The sequence below is a fragment of the Barbatula barbatula genome (assembly GCF_947034865.1).
Source record: "Barbatula barbatula genome assembly, chromosome: 8".
NCBI lineage: Eukaryota > Metazoa > Chordata > Actinopteri > Cypriniformes > Nemacheilidae > Barbatula > Barbatula barbatula.
Window position 1 is genome coordinate 7,048,764 of NC_136771.1, and position 17,542 is coordinate 7,066,305.

The 17,542-nt window shown below is 38.1% G+C and overlaps 3 protein-coding genes across 5 annotated transcripts; 1 reads left to right on the forward strand and 2 right to left on the reverse strand.

The window, feature by feature from the left end:
* Positions 1-205: 205 nt before the first annotated feature.
* Positions 206-2,720, reverse strand: cnrip1a (cannabinoid receptor interacting protein 1a). Its single transcript, XM_079462880.1, has 3 exons — positions 2,409-2,720; positions 1,962-2,106; positions 206-1,333 (listed from the first exon to the last, which is right to left on the reverse strand). The coding sequence occupies exons 1-3, from the start codon at positions 2,585-2,587 to the stop codon at positions 1,169-1,171; spliced, it is 489 nt and encodes a 162-aa protein (XP_079319006.1). The 5' UTR covers positions 2,588-2,720; the 3' UTR covers positions 206-1,168.
* fbxo48 (F-box protein 48) lies at positions 2,716-4,723 on the reverse strand. 3 transcript variants are annotated; one of them, XM_079462881.1, is made up of 3 exons: positions 4,608-4,723; positions 3,830-4,137; positions 2,716-3,582 (listed from the first exon to the last, which is right to left on the reverse strand). In XM_079462881.1, the coding sequence occupies exons 2-3, from the start codon at positions 4,124-4,126 to the stop codon at positions 3,421-3,423; spliced, it is 459 nt and encodes a 152-aa protein (XP_079319007.1). In that variant the 5' UTR covers positions 4,127-4,137; positions 4,608-4,723; the 3' UTR covers positions 2,716-3,420. The 3 variants fall into 3 exon arrangements, with proteins under 3 accessions (XP_079319007.1, XP_079319008.1, XP_079319009.1); XM_079462882.1 differs by having other exon boundaries at positions 2,718-3,582; positions 3,830-4,152; XM_079462883.1 differs by having other exon boundaries at positions 2,776-3,582; positions 4,491-4,617.
* aplf (aprataxin and PNKP like factor) lies at positions 4,667-17,048 on the forward strand. The gene is made up of 11 exons (XM_079462879.1): positions 4,667-4,996; positions 5,204-5,296; positions 6,263-6,334; positions 7,243-7,403; positions 9,430-9,610; positions 9,795-9,906; positions 11,317-11,492; positions 13,244-13,518; positions 14,301-14,438; positions 14,772-14,818; positions 16,693-17,048. The coding sequence occupies exons 2-11, from the start codon at positions 5,204-5,206 to the stop codon at positions 16,872-16,874; spliced, it is 1,437 nt and encodes a 478-aa protein (XP_079319005.1). The 5' UTR covers positions 4,667-4,996; the 3' UTR covers positions 16,875-17,048.
* Positions 17,049-17,542: the final 494 nt, after the last annotated feature.

The following is a 17,542-nucleotide window of genomic DNA, read 5'->3' on the forward strand; positions in this document are numbered from 1 at the left end:
GTTTTCTCTGTAAATGCATGAACAGTTGGCCTTATACCATCGATCAGATACTTTCTTTAATATTTGCTAAATTTTGTAGTAGGTTCATGTAGTTGGTGATGACAAATTATTTAACGTTTTCATATTAAAAATGTCCAGCAATTGTCATTTATTTGAACTTAGTTCGAACAAAGCCAAGACGACTCGTTTTGTTTTTCTGCTTTTTATAATGAATTTATTCTCAGAAAAAAACGGACCAAAATGACAATATCTGCATATGCGACATTTGTTGCATTTGTGAGCTTTTTATATATTATTTTTGTTCACGTATTTGTTTATTTCCTTATTATTTGTATTTCTTACTGTCAAACCGTAAAGAATTTCAGCCAACACAATTTACATGTTCATATTCTTACAAAAAGTCAAAACTTTGGCCTAAATCACACCATAAAATCAGAACAGACTTTCAACTTCAGTTTATATATGCACCACACAAACAATAGCTGTTTCACTTGGGTATTCACATGTCAATACTTCCTGTCCATGTCTGCCATAAAAAATAAATAGCATCTATACACAACAGTTAACAAATAATGTAACATTCACTCACACAGAGAAACAGACACACCTCTTACATATAAATAATTGTTTTGTCAGCGCTGGTCACAAAAGACCACAATATTGACTTATTGGTCTTTAATTTGTAGTACTACATTATACATTATATTACACAGTAAGTCATAAATATCCGATATATGTTCATACAGCACCTTTTTACTCGAGCGTTTTGGAGAACTGCCCATTTCTAAAGCAGCAAGTGATTGAATTCAATACAAGCCTGAAACAAACTGGAATCTTGCTGGTTCCATTAATCATAACAAAGTGAGGTTGTGCGAATCAATTTGGCCTTGTTCCCAAATCAAGTATACAGTATCTTGTTCAGAAAAATTACAAAAAAGTCAACTTGACAGACAACTGAAGGCATAAATGTTCAGATCATGCATGAACAGTACAACAGATCGGTGCATTGATTGACAGGTGAAAAAAAACGGAGAGATCTCTTTTTTGGGCCTGTAACATTCACAGCTTGTTTCACGGAGGACCATTTTGTATCTGTGACCCCATGATGGTTACAGGACATAGTGCTACTGCTGCCGTTGCTGTGGTGCTGTGGTGCTGTGGTCAGATTCTACTGAAAGACCTCTTTGTTTATCCACATAAGGCTGCGGGTCTCGTTGGGTTTGGCCTCGTACTCGATGCAGTTGAAGCTGTTGCCGAACTGGCAGTGTTCTCTCTTGTAATAGTTGTAGTATTTCACTTGCCATACTGTCTCAAACAAACCAGCATCTTTGAACTGTCAAAGATATAGAGAAAAAAATCAATTACAGTAACGTTAATGCCATCTTGTACCTTAAAGGAAAAGTAAAACCAAAATAAAAATTATTTTAGGCTGAACTATTTCTTTAACACTTTGTCATTTTAAGGACAATCCAATCTAATTTATGGATCCATCAAAATGAATGCAGGTGAAGAACACTTTCAGAAACATGTAGGCCTATCATATAATAGCCTTCACTGGGGTGGTACCCTTAAGGGTTCATTACTGCACAAAACATTTTCTACCCTAAACACCTATTGTCTTTAAGAGTAGGCTACAGATAAATATTTTATTCCCAGAGGGACAAAAATACCTTCGCAGTATCTTTTGCGGATAGTGTAGCCTCCCGAATGAGCTTGCAATCCAATTTGTAATTTAACTGTTGTTGTTGGCTTTTCTTTGGCATAAAGAGACTAGTTTGTCTATAGATGATAGACAATTTTGCATCATATTTAAAGGAGTACTTCACTTTAAAATAAACCCAGATTGACTCATAGTAATAAATATTACTATGGTTTAGTAATGCTTTAGCATTTGCCATTCTGGATTATTTTTCCTAAATAACATAAACATCATAACATAAACCCTTTTCAGTTGTTTTTACCTCAATGGAGACCTGCACAGGTTGTCTGTCCCCGCTCTTGGTATGCGGCACACCCTCAGTGTCGTAGGTGCCATGGTAGACGATCTGTTCATCGTCTCTGGATTGCTGCTCCATAGGGAAGCTTTTTCCTCCGATGCCCATTGTGCTGAAATTCGATCACATCAAGAAGCGTTATCAGTATCGGTCTATATATTTCGCAGATTTGATACACGTTTAAATTCCTTCTTGGTATAAAACAGATTTTTACTACTGTAGCACATCGAATAGCCTACGTCTCGATCTACTGGCATTGAATTGATATTCCTATCCTCTTACAGGGCCGCAGGTGTACCTTTCGCCCTCTCCGCAATAATCGTCTATCAAAATAAAGTCATATGCCTACATATGAGGTCAATTGGAATGCACTCAGTTTAGTCGCTAAATAATAGAAACGATGAACCGACTTACGCGGCCTCTGCGTTACCCGGCTTAACGATCACCTCGATTTTGTATTTCGATCCGGTTAGCATTTTGATGGTCCTGCTTTGGCCGAACCTCGTCCCGTCTACCTTGTAAAAGACGGGTCCGTCGTTGGGTTGGATTTTCAATGAGATCGCGATGTTTATTATCGCCGGAACGTCAGCCATGACTGCAAGATAACGGCGGTGAATGTAGTCTATCTCAAGCGTTCCCCGTCATTAAAGGGATGGCGGAAGGTCCCAGGAAGCGCTGTTGAGGGATGCTGTGACGTCTGCACCAGCCATCACACCCATATAGCCTATATGCACATGCACGTATAGCTTAACGACCGGATGTAAATCTCCATGTTTGTCATCTGCGTTAAGTAAACAAAGACAGCAGAGATTGCTAGTCTATTGTTCATTTATTAGTTCCTTTTGTAGGAAGTTGCATGAGAAGTGCTATAGTGTGGGATCGTTTAAAGCAGTCCCTCTCCAAAGTGCTGAAACAGGATAAAAGTCACTCATGTGTTTCTTGCTACAACGAATTATTCCGTGGAAGACTAAATTACTTGACTAAATGTCAAAATATTGCACAAATAAATGTCAAAATTAAACAATCAAACTTTCCTACATTTTAGTTATCATAAAATTCCTGGATAAAAGGATTAAAAGTCAGAAGTTTTTAAGTCAGAAAAAATGGCAAATCAAATAAATTAATATACATTTAAAATCGATAAACGAAAATGGCACAATATTTTTGTAATTGTTAGTTTTTTGTAGAGCAGAATAAACAAATCACATGTAAAACGATCCCAATAGCTAAATGTCTATAAAACCACATTCGGTAATAAAGCCAAAGTGTTTCATCAGACACCAATAGAAAGCCACATTATTTTGCAATCCGTCTCATTAATTATGAATTATTATATAAAATGCTTTGTCCGGCAAGTATTTCAGTCATAATACTCCATTGTAGATATGTTGCTGTAAATTAGTCTTTAAGCAAAAGTCCCTCTGTTCTATCTCTCCAGTTCTGCCTCCAGTATCTCTCCCCAAGTCTCCATGTCTAGTGGACACATGTGGTTGGGCGGAATCTCGTCAGCGGAGTGGATGTTGCTGTATCGGCCCTTCAACCACCTTCTCTTTACACAGCCCTTCCTGTAGTTGCGCAATAGGGTAACCTGTGACAGAAGCAAGCAGAGAAACATAACCAACATTAAACTACATAAATATCGGCAAATGTACATTTTGTATACTTCTTATTCAATAATGTGTGTTGTCACAATTGAAAACCATGCATTTAGAACAGAATTATATACAATATTAGATCTATTTATTCGTCCATGAATTATTTTTGTTGTTGTTGTTTAATGTTATAAGCCAGAATATCTGAACTTGCATGGGACAAAGCTGTGATAAAACACAAACCTTCCATGAACATCCATTCTGCCTGTCCCCATCCACATCCCTTCGACAAATGGCAAGCACTGTAAGACATTGGTTGCGCCACAGGTAATCGTTACCCTCAATGATGCCATTCCAGCGTTTACAGGTGAGTGAGGCCCGACACAAACTACTGAGGTCCAACTCGCTAAAGATCCTCACACTCATCTCTGTGGGAAGCCTCTCTGCAAAGTTCTGCTGAAGTGGATCAAGGCCATGGATGGTGGAGCCTCCTTCTTGACTGAGGATGATGCTGTGGTTTCTTTTATAGAGATTCTGCATCTCTTAGTGTCCTGAAACAGTTTAAACTAAATAATAAATGACAAGCAATTATTACAGATATTCAGTAAAGCAAAGATCTTGAGACAAAATACACAGCAACCTATGGTTAACCTTCTCTCTTTTACTCTAAAAGTGGATCACAGTATAAAATAAGTACAACAAATGTTTTATAGTATTATGGTATTTCAAGCACCAGGAAAAACATCGTTGACTATTACTGCACCCCTCTGCTATTATAACGCATTATGTTTGCATTAAATGCATTGACATTCACCAATAAACGTAGAAATATAGCTACAGAACTATTGATCAACATAAAACAGACTACTTCATCTACAACACGATTAAAGTGAAACCGGCCTACCAGTGGCTAAGATTTAGCAACATGTTTTAAAAACAAGAACGAATCTGTATAATCGTATGGACAGATAACGTTGTACATATTTGTGTAGAAAATAAATGTGCGATAAAAGATTCTCACCGACAGAATCGTCGTTCTGACAGCTGGGGATTTAAACGTCTTTGTTTGTTTACGCCAGCGCCGTCACAAGCCAAACCCCACCCCATTCTAAGCGCGCATGCGCATAACCTCAGCATGATCGTTCTCTCTTCCGAGTCCTCTTGAATGCGCATGTTTTGCGGGTTGTAATGCACTTTTAAAATATTTAGATTTTAAACAGCGTTCCTGTTTTAAAAAGTTTCAACATTTGCGAATTGAGACCTAGAAACGAATTGGAAAAGCTTTGCACATGCATGTTTACACGGCGCATGCTCATGTTGAAGTTCACCGGAAGTCTTCATTCCCTAAAAATATTCATTCAACGCACAATGCATAAATAATTCAGTCTTTGTACGTGCAGGATCGCGAAGGTGAGTTACATGTTATACTGTTAGAAATGCGTTTTCAATCAGTAAGGTAGTAATGTTTTGCCCTTACTGTGATATTTGCAGTAAGAAAGTTTTGGGACAGAAGTATCGGGCAACACTTGACCCCTCAACTGTCTTATAAGAAACTTTGTGATTTTTATAGAGAACGAGAAATGTTAATAGAGCTTTTATTATGTATCTCGTGCTTAGATGCCTGGCTTTGAGCTGGAGCAGGTGGACGGTGGCCCTCCGATACATCTGCCCTATGGAGAGACTGTCCTGGGGAGAGGATCATTTCTGGGTGTAAGTTCTTGGATCCTTTCAGGGCAGTGCATTTCTATGCACTTGTCATTTTTTATCATAGGCTACTGGTTTAAACTAAAGGCACACTTCACATTTGTTGTAATCAGAAGTCTTACAGTTATATTATTTGTGCTTAGTGTTTTTGCATCAGATGCATTGTGAGTTGATTTGTAAATATTTTTTTCATGTTATTTAAAAGTCTAAATATATTATGGTTTAGCTTGCATGCAAGGAGGCATTTTGTCTAGCAGTTATGACAATCTATGCCCTTCAGAGGGCGCCAAACTACAATATAGTGCCAAAATTATGTCTCATGTATGTATAAATGATGTGTCTTTGGTCCTGGGGGGAACGTTGTTTCATTTCACTGTGTGCTGTACTGTATGTGATTGAAATGACAATAAAAGCCACTTGACTTGACCAAACCAAAGTCTTTGAGGGACATTGAGATTTAAGAGATTCAAAACAAAACGAGCTATTCATTATACACATCGTATATGTATGTGAAATACAGAATAGGAAGTCTGCTGCATTCATGCATGTTCATAGGATTTTAAGCTTGCGGGATGTTGCAACCTCATTGCGAATGTGTAGCGCAACAAATGATTAATGACAGTGGAGCTGAGACGCAGAAGGTTCTAGTAGTACTATATCTGGTGGAGGTTACAAGTCATCTATAAATGGCCAGGCAATTGAATTCTCTCCTTATGGGATTAGCTTTCATTCCTTTTCATTTATTTATTGGGTAGATGCCTTTATTCAAAAAGATTTGCTATGCATTCAATGTTAGATTTGTTGGACTTCATGCTAAAGGGTTTTCAATTTAGATAATTTTAGGCACATATTAAAATGGTAAAAACAATTCTATAAAAATATAACAGTTTTGTGAGCCATGTTTGTTACCTGGGGATTGAACGACTCATGACTTTGTTTATATCAAGTATGGATGTCTTTTCTCTCCACCAGGTGAACGATAAGAGGGTATCGAGAAACCACGGCGTACTGGAGAACCAGAATGGTCACCTGCGCCTCAAGCCCGTATGTTTCTTTTCATCCTCTTCATTTTATATGTGGGACCAGGGTCGTGATGGTGCTTCGGTGGATTTAGCGTGAACTCGCACCTGCCTTTGATGTTACAACATCAAAAGTTTCTTGAATACGAGGTCCTTGTCTCTTGAGCAACTGTGTTTTTTAATGACACGTGTAGTTCTACAACCTCTTAGTTGTGTTGTCATGGCAACAGTGCCTGCTTTCTCTTCTATTGATCTTTCGACTTTTTTGTATTTAATAACCCTTTGTTTTCAAATTGGCACGTAGTGTATTTTTTGAGCATATGTTGCTTTTTGATATGTAACTGGTAAATAATAAATTTAATTCTGCTGTGTCGTATACTAAATATGGCCCGAAATATACACTGTGCGTACTAAATTCATCGACAGTTTAGCATAAATGTTCTGCTTCCACGGCCAGTTATCTGTCGTGGCAGATGCAACAGTTGGAAGAGAATCCGATTGTTGGAAAAGTTATTAAACTTTTGATTTGTTTATAGTTGGCTACTTTAATAACAACGTGTCTGTTTTAATGTTGAAGGCATTTTAAGGTAATTTTAAGTACTGACGTCTGTTGCCACCACAGGAATGTCAAAGTGAATGTACCTAATCCAAGTTGTACGATCGCCAGGAAAAACATTGTGATGGTTAATGCTACAGGAATACTGCTATTTTAGAAACAACTTACGAGCAGTATTGTAGCTTTAGTGTCTATCGATAATGGATCTATATAATAATAATAATTTGTTACATTTATAAAGAGCTTTTCTGGGCACATAAAGCGCTTTACATTGAAGGGGGAATTTCCTCAACCACCACCAATGGTGGTATATGTAAACCTGAAGTGGTTTTTTTTGCATACAATGGACTGGAACTTCTCTGATCTCCTCTCTTCAGACACACCTGAACCCATGTTTTATTCAGACGAGCATTGTGGCCACCCCTCAACCGCTGGAGAAGAATGTCTGGCACTTTCTCAGGGAAGGTGACATCTTCTCTCTCATGCCTGGAAGGTACATTTACAGAGTGCACGTCAAGCAGGACGACAGAACCCCCAGGTAATGCTGCATGTCACTCAATGGCGCTGTGGTAGGGCGTATGGGATACAAGCATTTATGACTAGAATGAAGACTTAAAGGGGTGATGCAACAGGGTGTCATGCATTCTGAGTTCTTTACAGTGTTAAACTTTCTTCTCATGCTTAACATGGTCAACTTGTTGGACGTATTACGTTGTATTTCTGTGCTCGATTTACTCCCACAGTCTTCGTACAGGTTTCGGAAAGGTTTTTTTCGAACATGAAAAATCGTTACGTAACAACAATTCTCCCGGAAAAGCATGCCCACGCATCAACCATGGAGAGCAGGAAAAGGAGCATGCGCACAAGTCATTTTAACTTGTCTGCAGGAGAGAGAAAGAGCACTATGTTGGTGAAGTTAATGTGTTGGGTGATGACTGTCATATAAATGCTTTTGTCTTGGCAATGTGTGCGCACATGCTTTAGTTCAACCCCCCCCTCTCCCCCCACACACGTCGCATTTTTTCTGAAATAATCGTACAGCTGTATCTGTCTTTTATAAATGTGATCAAACCAAAGACTCTGCGGTTATTTGAAGGGTGCGATACTATTCTGCAAGTACTCAAGATTAACATGAGATATACAGAATCCGAGTTTTGGCCGCTTTAATTCATGTCTAGAGTCAGTAAATCAGGTTACTAGCAGACTTCTAGTTAAAGGCCTTATTTGTTTAATTACCCAATAAAAGAAGGGGTAATGCTTTGGAGTGAGTTATGTTTTCTTATTATGACCCTATTTGCTTTCTTAAAGTACACGTTCCAGATTGCACACGTTGTTGTGCATGATCACTTTTCATTCCCAACAATAAACCATACCAATCTGGTATGAAAGCCCACTTGTCACAATCCAGTTTCCTAGTGCCCTACTTTTATTTTCTTATGGAACATTCTTGTTTAATATATTCCCGTCTGATTAAAACAAATAATTTTACACTGTTGAGAAATAAATGTTGAATATATTGTAGGGAATGAATATGAGAGTATTTTTAATTGTACTTTAATGGATGTAGATTATATTACAAATGATTACCAGATGGTCTGTTTGTCTTCCTTGTGCTTTATTCGTGTCTAAGACGATAGGAAATAAAGTTTGTATATGTAACGGATGACTAAAATATGTCAAATATTTATTTTCCAACAATTTACTCGTGCAGCAAGCCGTGTAAGAAGCGGCATATTGTACAGCCAGCCAATTGTTATCGCACAATAAACCCCTTCAGTATGATACAAGACTCGGACGGGGTTTTTCCTGTATTAATGAATTTAAATTGTATGTTAATTAGGAATTGACTAATTCATGACTAATTCATCTTTGAATTCAAAATGTCTTCCATTATGCTGCATAAATAGCTGTGTCTTTTTAAAATGCCTGCTGTATTAAGGCAGCATCACGTTTTTTTATGTGAGCTCTAGTTGTGATAATTGTTGTCCAGTTGAATGCAGTTATTTTAACCTTTACCTTGTCCTTCATTTAAAACTGATCTGTGACCAGCAGAGCTGGGATCAAAGGCTCAAAATGCCTTTCTTCACACAGACGTGCTGGTCTCCGGTTGTGTAGGATACCACCAGAAGCTAACACACAAGCGATGAGAAATGCTGACGTGACGCATTGATTTTCATTGCCTTGATTTGCATGCATTTAAAAGTCATGCCTTTCATCTATGAAATGAGCCAATTTGGAGGCTGTCTGAATTTTTTGTCTTATGCCGACAAGGGATTCATTTTAAACTTGGCCTTGATGTTCCCTGAAGAGGCCACGTTCACAGTCACGCTTTTATCCAGAGTCACCTATGACCTTGGCATTTCTAGTGTTATCTCGCAGCTGGTCTGCAGAAAAGCTAATATTGTGTGTTCATAATGTATAGAAAGCTTTCACAACAAGATTTTCTTGTTTTCATGCTTGTAAAGAGAGCTTTCATGGCTTTGAATCCCACAGAAGAACTATTAGTCGTGTAGGAGTCACTGTAAATAGAGTTGATGATCTCACTCTGGCTTGGCTCTTTTTAGAAACAGTCAGGGGTTTGAGGAGGAGATGGATATGAAGGAGTGTTTGCCCAGACCAGCAGAGCCCTGTGAAGACTCAGCCACACTTGAGGGCAAGAACGACGCAGCCATGACCCAGAGCTCGATGCTCACAGGAAGTGAAAAACAGGGTGGTTCTGCATCCCCTGTGTGCTCCCTCAATGAGGTGCGTGTTTGGATTCTACATACAACCGTTGACCAATAGACCAATTCAGTTTTGCCTTTAATTTATGTATTGTGGCAATCGCAAATAGTAAGATACATCTGAGAAAAGTAGAATGTAAAATTCCTTGTTAGTTGCATTAATGAATTCATGTAAATGTACTTTTTCTCTTGTGTGTGTTGTTTAGTCACCCGTAGTATGTCAACAAAGCGAGCCTTCTGTGCCGCAAAAGAAGCGCATCTTGCCAGACTGGATGATGGCTTGTGGTTCAGCTACTCAAAGTCCGTCAGCTGCCAAAGGTAGCGTTGCCACTGCAGAATTGTCACTGTCATATCTGGTTGTCACGGTGCGACTGTCCTTAATGGAAAAGGCAGGAGGGAAGATGGGGTTTAGATCTGGTCCAGATCCCTCCCTTGTGTCCTTGACCTTTCTTTCGGCTCTCTAGAAATGCAGACTTCTCATTAAAGTGCTTGTTTTTAAAGGTCAAGTGTGCAGGAGACTTCATAAACACCTCTTTAACACCAGACCTGTTCCATACAGCGCACCATCTGGATCCCATAGCCCCTAACGTTCTCTCAGATAGCTCAACGCAGAGCCTCGCTTGCGGAAAAGTTTCTCTTCAGCTCATATAATTCAGTTATAAGTCAAATCGGTTATATAGCACCTTTCAATGCATATTGTGTCATGTATATGGAGGTATCATTTGTCTGAAATGAAAATGCTTTCATGATCTTCTCACTCACGTAGGATTTCCTTCCATGGAATGTTTGAGGAAGATTTCAAGCTCTGAAATGACAAAAAATAAAAAACATCTTAAACTTGTCCATGCACATTGTACATTAAATTCCATGTCTTTTGAAGTCAGACGACGGCTTTATGTGAGGAAAAGAAAATAATGACAGCATTTTTCTCTTCTGGGGTGAACTGTCCTTTTAAACGTCTGCGCACAGATGTATAATTTACTATTACGTCGTTTTCTTTCATGTGTTCTGTGAGTGCAGTCTTATAAAGATCGGCAATTTAAGACAGCTGCTATTTTTTTGCATTCGTGGACGCATGTCACGAGATGTAAATCGGCGTGTGAAAGAACTTTGTGACATTACCGGCCGAGCCTGCGGTTCTTGTTTACACCTGCCGCAGTAATTTGGATTAAAGCAAACTGCCTTCACGCTCAATGCACAGTACACACACACTTACCTCAGTGGATAGATGTTTGGAAAGACTGAGTCATGGAAAGTCATACATTGGCTGTACAGTAAGTTCTCTCTGGCGAAAAATCGAAGTCACCTCACATCTGTGACTTTTGATGTCTTGGTGCCCCGGGTCAGGTCTGCGATGTCTGTGGTGTTTCTATTTTTACTCTGATGTGGACAGTACCGTGTGTATTCAGGGCATCAGGAAGATTGATTGGAGGACAAACAGATTTGTCTATTTGCACTTTTGAGGCAACTTTGCACAAGCTTAGTTTTAATGGGAAATGTATGCACTGCACTGCAACTTTCATCAGTTTTTTTAGATTGTTTGGCTTTATAACCACCTGTAAATTATTTAGATCTGTTATGTTAAATAAAAGGTTGAATAGGCATTTCAACTGGAATAAATCTGCATTTACACTGACTTTCATGAAAATGGAACTAATATGTAGTGCATCATAGCAAGAGGCGTTTGCATGTTAAGAAGTTTGCCTGTTTTTCTCCTTTTCTTTGTAGCAGGTGAGAGCAAAGCCATCAGAGGAACCCCAAAACAGTCCAAACGCCCAGCTACACGTAAACTTGCACCCGAACCCAAACGTGCTCGTACAGCACAGGTGTCGTCTGAGGAAGAGGAGGAGGGGATACCTAGGAGGAAGGCAAAGAGGATAAAAAGTGATTCTGAAGATGAGCTGGTAAAAAATCGAATTTACAGGTCTTCTTATATTGTATCCTACAAAAATATTTATGGTTCTGAAATGTAACGATTCATAGATTCCATTCTGAGCTATTCCTGCCCTCTGACCTGACATTGTTTTCTATGGTCATTTTGGTCATAATACCAAAATAGCGCATGTTGCTATAGAGAACCTAAGAGATGGCATTTTTTTGTAGGCCAAGTAAGTGCCGCACTGGTTTCCTCGACCGAAAGCCTATGCATTTTCCCATAGACTTTGGAAGATTGTAAAAAAAAAGATCTGTGATTAACAAAGCTTTATGAAACTTACATTAGATACGTTTTGTCTATCAAGATATTCTTTACAAATTAACACAACAAATTTGTTACTTTTTAATACAATCGGGAGAAGTAGAACGCTAACATGAGGCTTTAAACAGACTACACTATGGTCGCTCGATATCACATCACCACCACCAGACCTTCAATTATTAAAAATGTGTTCCTTTGTAAGTAATTACTCTGTGAATGAATCCCCATCTGTGTTTTTTTTAGGGATACGGGCCCATGTTGCATTCTTTTTTAGCTTTATATGGGCAATGACGTCTATGTTGTCAAAGGATGTAGTCGCTTTTAGGAACTTGTTAGCAGCTGTCGTTTTCAAGACGCAAAAAAAGCTTTAAAATAGACTTTGGTGTGAGGGAACCGGAATATGACATGAATTGACCCCAATGCCAAATCGGGAAAACATAAAACTCACCAACTAACAATGCAAACAGCTGTAAAATTAGCTTTAAAATTGTGGTTTATTGGTCTATTGTTAAATGCAACTGTCAAAATCGCATTTTATACAGTGTATCGACAAGGTCTTTAAAAGTCAATCAATAAATTTGGAGGTATTCAAGGTATTACATTTTGTATCATCTTTTAATATTTGTGTATTCATAGGAGGTCATATGCTAAGGTTTGCCTGAATTTAATCATTGTGTAGGTGAATAGTGGGTGGTCCATTTACACCCGGTTGTTAAACAACATCGTTGACCAATGGGCAAGTGCAAATTTTCATGTAAAAAGAGTTGGAACCAAGGCCGAGGGATGAAAACAGGGACGTACTGCTCTGTGTGTCGGAAGGCGATTAGTGTTGCCTAGTTTAGCTTTCTAATAAACCTTGCATTGGGTTAGTCACTCAATTAATTCTCTGGGGCTTTGTTCCCACCCTTCCGAATTATGTTGCATTAATACGGAGTTATCACAAACTAAGACTGTTTAGTTGTGCTATCTTAGAAACTAAGACTGTTTAGTTGTGCTATCATACAGTCAGTATATAGTAAACGTAAGTTAAAGTGTCCCCAATGTACGATTAAAACAGGAAGTGGTGATGAGGTCTTAAAATGTAAGGAAAGTGTCATAAAAAAGGTCTTGGGCCCGATTCGCATCTCGCATCTTTTCCACTGGCATATACGTGGGGCGCAAATAGGGGCCGACGCCCCTTCAGTGTGGCACGCACATTTTTTGCATCGAGATGGAAATAGTTAAACTTTTCGTGCCGCGCGCAGGTCATTTGATGAGAGAAAACGTGTTTTCCAAGCGTTTTAAAAGCGAAATGTGAATCGGGCCTTTCAAAGTAGTTAATTTTGCTCCATGATTTCTGTTTATACCCGGTTATAAAAACGTTTGTAATGTATCCAAGTAATACCTTTAAACAATGAAATGAGAAGGAGCTTGGAATTTGATTTGGATTATTTACTGTGTGCGCTGACCTCCTGGCAGGGTGATGCATCAGACGGGCCGAACAACGAATCGGACAGCAGCGGATTGATGGAGCGTGATAAAGTGAAAAAGGGAGGAGGCATCAGGGGAGCAAGAACTCAATCTGATGATTCGCCAGCACACGCAAAAGATTCCAGTAACCTTCAGGTCGATCAGGGACCCTCACAGAACACACAGCAAACGTCAAAGGTCACAGAGTCTGAAAACAAAATAATCACCAGTAAGGTGAAAAAACTGAGTCGGACGCCTTGTTCTTACGGCAGCTCCTGTTACAGGTACCGTACCGCCAGATTGCTCGCTAATATGGAAAAGTTCAGAATAACCTTCTCTGGGTACAGCGGTTGCTAAATAAACAGGTGGATGTTGAGCGTGCTATATAGTTTTTCAGAATATTTGCTGTTGTTTTGCTAAATCTGCAGCATATAATCTTGAAATGATGAAAATGTCTAGTTAAGACAGCATTTATAGTTTTATGAACTATTCTAGTTTTAGCCTAATGACTACAGTCATTCTGCTTTCATTGTACATATATTTATCTATCAAAATGAGGAAAATTGTTAGTGGTAATCGACAGCATGCCCCGAACATAAAGTGAACATGGCCTGGAAAATTATTTTGAGGTCAGGCCTAGAGTCGTTTGCGTGTTGTTTCAAAGACAGACGCACATGGTTTCCCTAATATAAAAATTCTCTGACATTTATTTTAATGTCTAAAAGCTGACCGATAAAGTTTGTATTTTAGCTGGAAGGTGCTGTCATCGAATGCAGGGGTGAAGCGTGACACAACTCGTAGAATCTTTCGCGATTGCACTCACATACCCTTAAATCTCTTCTTCTTGTTTGTTCACAAAATACTTTGATGTTAATTTGGGGATGTATACAGACTGCATTTAAGAAAATCTCTGTAACTGACAACTGAAGTAATTGTATCCATTCGTCTTTTACTTATTCTCTTTTAACAGTAAGAGTTGCTTTCTCTAGGTAAACTGTCAGTGTAATGAAGTTGCACAAATGCTCATTATTGAGTTAATTTGACTTATTTTGTTTCCTTTCTCCAGGAAAAATCCAATACATTTTCAGGAATGCAGTCACCCTGGAGACAGTGACTATGAGGAAGAGAAGACAGAAGATGGTGATGATGATGATGATGATGATGATGAGAGGCCCAAGTGCCCATATGGAACCCACTGCTACAGGTTAGATCATCTAAAGTTATACCTGCAGATAGAAACAACAGATACTCCGCAGTCATCGAATGTCATCTTAAAATTCAGGGCTGGAAAAGTAATGAAAATATCTATAGTAAATATTTGTTTAGTTAATATATTCGATAATATATCCTTTTGCTTCGCTCTAATGTGTGAGTGCAATGTTTATGAAATGAATTTTGACAATTTTGTAGTCCCGAATGACTGGAAAAATCTCTTTATTACAGGGTTAAAGAAATTTAGTTCCAATTTTTTTTTTAAGTTGTTCCATTTGTATTATTTTCTTTATTAAAGTGTGTTATTTTTGCTTGGCTTGTGCAGGAAGAATCCTCTTCACAAGAAGGAGTACAAACACACTAAATCTCCACGTAAGTGTTATTCTTTTCTTCAGTGTGATTCTTTAAATAAATAATACTAAATTAGTAGTAATATAAAGCTATTTGATCGTTCACAAAATATGTTATCTTTCATAATTTACTCACCCTCTTGTCATTTGAATCCTGTATGACTTTCTTTCTTCTGCAGAACACAAAAGAAGATATTTTAAAGAATGTTGTAAACTGGCCCCCATTCACTTACATTGGTTTTGTGGCACTGTTCGGTTACCAACTTTCTTCAAAAATCTTCTTTTGTGTACTGCGGAAGAAAGAAAGTTATACAGGTTTGAAATGACAAGAGTGTGAGTAAACAATGACTGAATTTTTATTTTTGGGCGAACTATCCCTTTAAAGCAAATTCTTTCAATGTGTTCTGTATTTTAGCATTCACATAAATTATTAAGACTAACCATTTTGATGCGTCATAAATCTGAAAAAACTTTTAAATAAACATAAACTTCTAAAGCCACTTCCTGTTGTGGTCTGGCTGGTGCACCACAACCCCCTACCTTCATAAATTTCGAGTCTAGCTCGCGGTTTTCCTCCCGTTTTAAAATAAAGCTTTCTGAATGTCAGACACATTAAACCCTGTTTCTTACAGATAAAAACATGTTATCAGCAGCAGCACAGTCTTTGCAGTAGGTCAGAATACTTTAACACAATGTAAAAACTTCCCACAATGTTAAGAAGTAATTCTGTAAAATTAAAATGGCTCCAGCTTCACAATTGTGGATAAACCTGTGCAAGCTTCCATAAAAACACTGGCCCTGTAATTCAATTGCATTGTTCTTTACCTCGAAATGAAAGGTGGGTGTGTTTAACACAGCTACAGAACTACAGTATCTGAATCTTCAGTCATGAACATGCACAAAACTTGTTTAATCACTTTCTCGCAAACACATTTGCTTAAATATGGCCAACATAGATTTAGTTCTTTGAGGTTCAGAAAAACAATATGTTTATTGTTTAAAGCTCATGCATATTCAACACCCACAAATCCTAGCACTCGACTGAAGCCAGAGTCTGAATCATTTTCCACAGAACTCGATGCACCACAGCGTTTGGTGTGTAACCTAAGGCTCCCCTGGGCGCTCACATTTAACAAAATTAAATTCCTCTTAAACTAATGCAGAACATGCCGAGCGGACCTTGGGGAGGAACAAGCTGCACATATGCACCATAGCATTGGTCAAGAGAAATATTAGCAATCTTACAAGCTATTTGAAGTGAGGGACGTTCCACTTCTAATATATTTTAGGGCTGCAGATGTGAGCGTTTAGGAACAAAGAGAAACATGTACCAAGCTTTTGCGATGGTTGGTTATTAGTCGGTAATAATGACTTCACTATGAGCTGATCAATAATTGCCATGTTTTATGAAGTCACGCAATTTTTTGTTTGTTTTCCACCAGTAAACCATCAAATGCATGCAGAATGCGTGACTGTCCCAGGCTTGAAATTGCGAAGCCATCGCAGCTGGTTTTCAGAACGTTGTTGATCTCAGAATATTTTGTGTTTTAAGCTTGTAGCCGCTGTGTGGAAATAAAGTTTTCTTAGGACACGTTTGCACCATCTTGGCATCGCAGTGGGGCAAAATATGTGTTAAATAAATATTTTTGCTAAAAAAACAATGTGTTTTTAGTTTTAGCACCAAGGTTTGGAAATAAACGCATTTAACCAGTTGTATAACCAAATAATGGAACAAAATATACCTTAAAAACTGTAACATGCATCATCACTTTTCTAAAATGGAGGGAGGTTTTCACACCCAGTGTGATTTAAATTCTTGTTGTGCTGAAAATGAGCACGCGGTGTAATTGGATCTTTGGAAAGTAACATTGCGATGGTGTTTTTTTTGTTCCCCAGCCAAGAGTTCTGCTGACGGCGAGGATGAAGATCAGTACGAAAACAGTTTTATTAATGATGAAAGCGAGGAAGAAGAGCTGGGCGATGACTCTGACTTCGTGCCAGAATCGGACGATAGTGGAAAAGAGGACATTAAACACCTGCAAAAAGAGGCACAAGCCTTTCTCAGGAGGAAGAAATGACACTATATTTTATAAACCAAGTTTCTATGATTTTTACTCTAAAATATCAGATAACTTTTAAAGTTTTAAGCATACCTTTCATTTTTTAATCTGTCATTTCTCATGTTCCATTCTGTGAGCTTGTGAATGTTTTCAACAAGTCTGCTTCTTTATTAGAGACTAAGATCAATTACACTTGTAAAGTGTGTGTTTTTTATTTATTACACGCTTATTGTTTATTCATTGATGAATATTGGGTTACTTTACTTCACTGGCAATGATAACTTAACATAATGGCTTTGGGAATTTGGCCAAAAGCTTTTGTTGTTGTTTACATTTCGGATAAAGTAGGTAGAAAAATCTTCAGGAGGTAGGCACCGTACTGTGTTTTTGGAACAGAGCCTATAAGGCAAAAACAAACACCTTTATTTCAGAGCTCATTCTAGCCAAACCTTGCAGTTTTTATTTTGTTCTGTGATTTTCTGTGACTGAGCAAATGGGTAAAAAAACAAGAGGAACTACAAAACAGGTTAAAGTGGAAAAAAACAGGCAGATGCGAATTTGCTAAAGGTTTCTAGTGTGGTCCCAATACACATACTTTATTTGAAGATAGTTTAGGCTGATCTATATAACTATTTTTAATATTATTTTTTATATTAGCCTAAATTTTATTTTTAACCTTAATTCTA

What these genes read in the sequence shown, in the direction of transcription:
- cnrip1a (XM_079462880.1), bottom strand. Translation starts at nt 2,587, where the DNA reads ATGGCTGACGTTCCGGCGATAATAAACATCGCGATCTCATTGAAAATC. An exon ending in CCGGGTAACGCAGAGGCCGC is followed by an intron (nt 2,107 to 2,408) that starts GTAAGTCGGTTC and finishes ATCGAATTTCAG; the next exon opens with CACAATGGGCATCGGAGGAA. An exon ending in CTGTGCAGGTCTCCATTGAG is followed by an intron (nt 1,334 to 1,961) that starts GTAAAAACAACT and finishes TATCTTTGACAG; the next exon opens with TTCAAAGATGCTGGTTTGTT.
- fbxo48 (XM_079462881.1), bottom strand. Translation starts at nt 4,126, where the DNA reads ATGCAGAATCTCTATAAAAGAAACCACAGCATCATCCTCAGTCAAGAA. An exon ending in AGAATGGATGTTCATGGAAG is followed by an intron (nt 3,583 to 3,829) that starts GTTTGTGTTTTA and finishes CTTCTGTCACAG; the next exon opens with GTTACCCTATTGCGCAACTA.
- aplf (XM_079462879.1), top strand. Translation starts at nt 5,204, where the DNA reads ATGCCTGGCTTTGAGCTGGAGCAGGTGGACGGTGGCCCTCCGATACAT. An exon ending in CTGTGTGCTCCCTCAATGAG is followed by an intron (nt 9,611 to 9,794) that starts GTGCGTGTTTGG and finishes TGTGTTGTTTAG; the next exon opens with TCACCCGTAGTATGTCAACA. An exon ending in TACGGCAGCTCCTGTTACAG is followed by an intron (nt 13,519 to 14,300) that starts GTACCGTACCGC and finishes TCCTTTCTCCAG; the next exon opens with GAAAAATCCAATACATTTTC.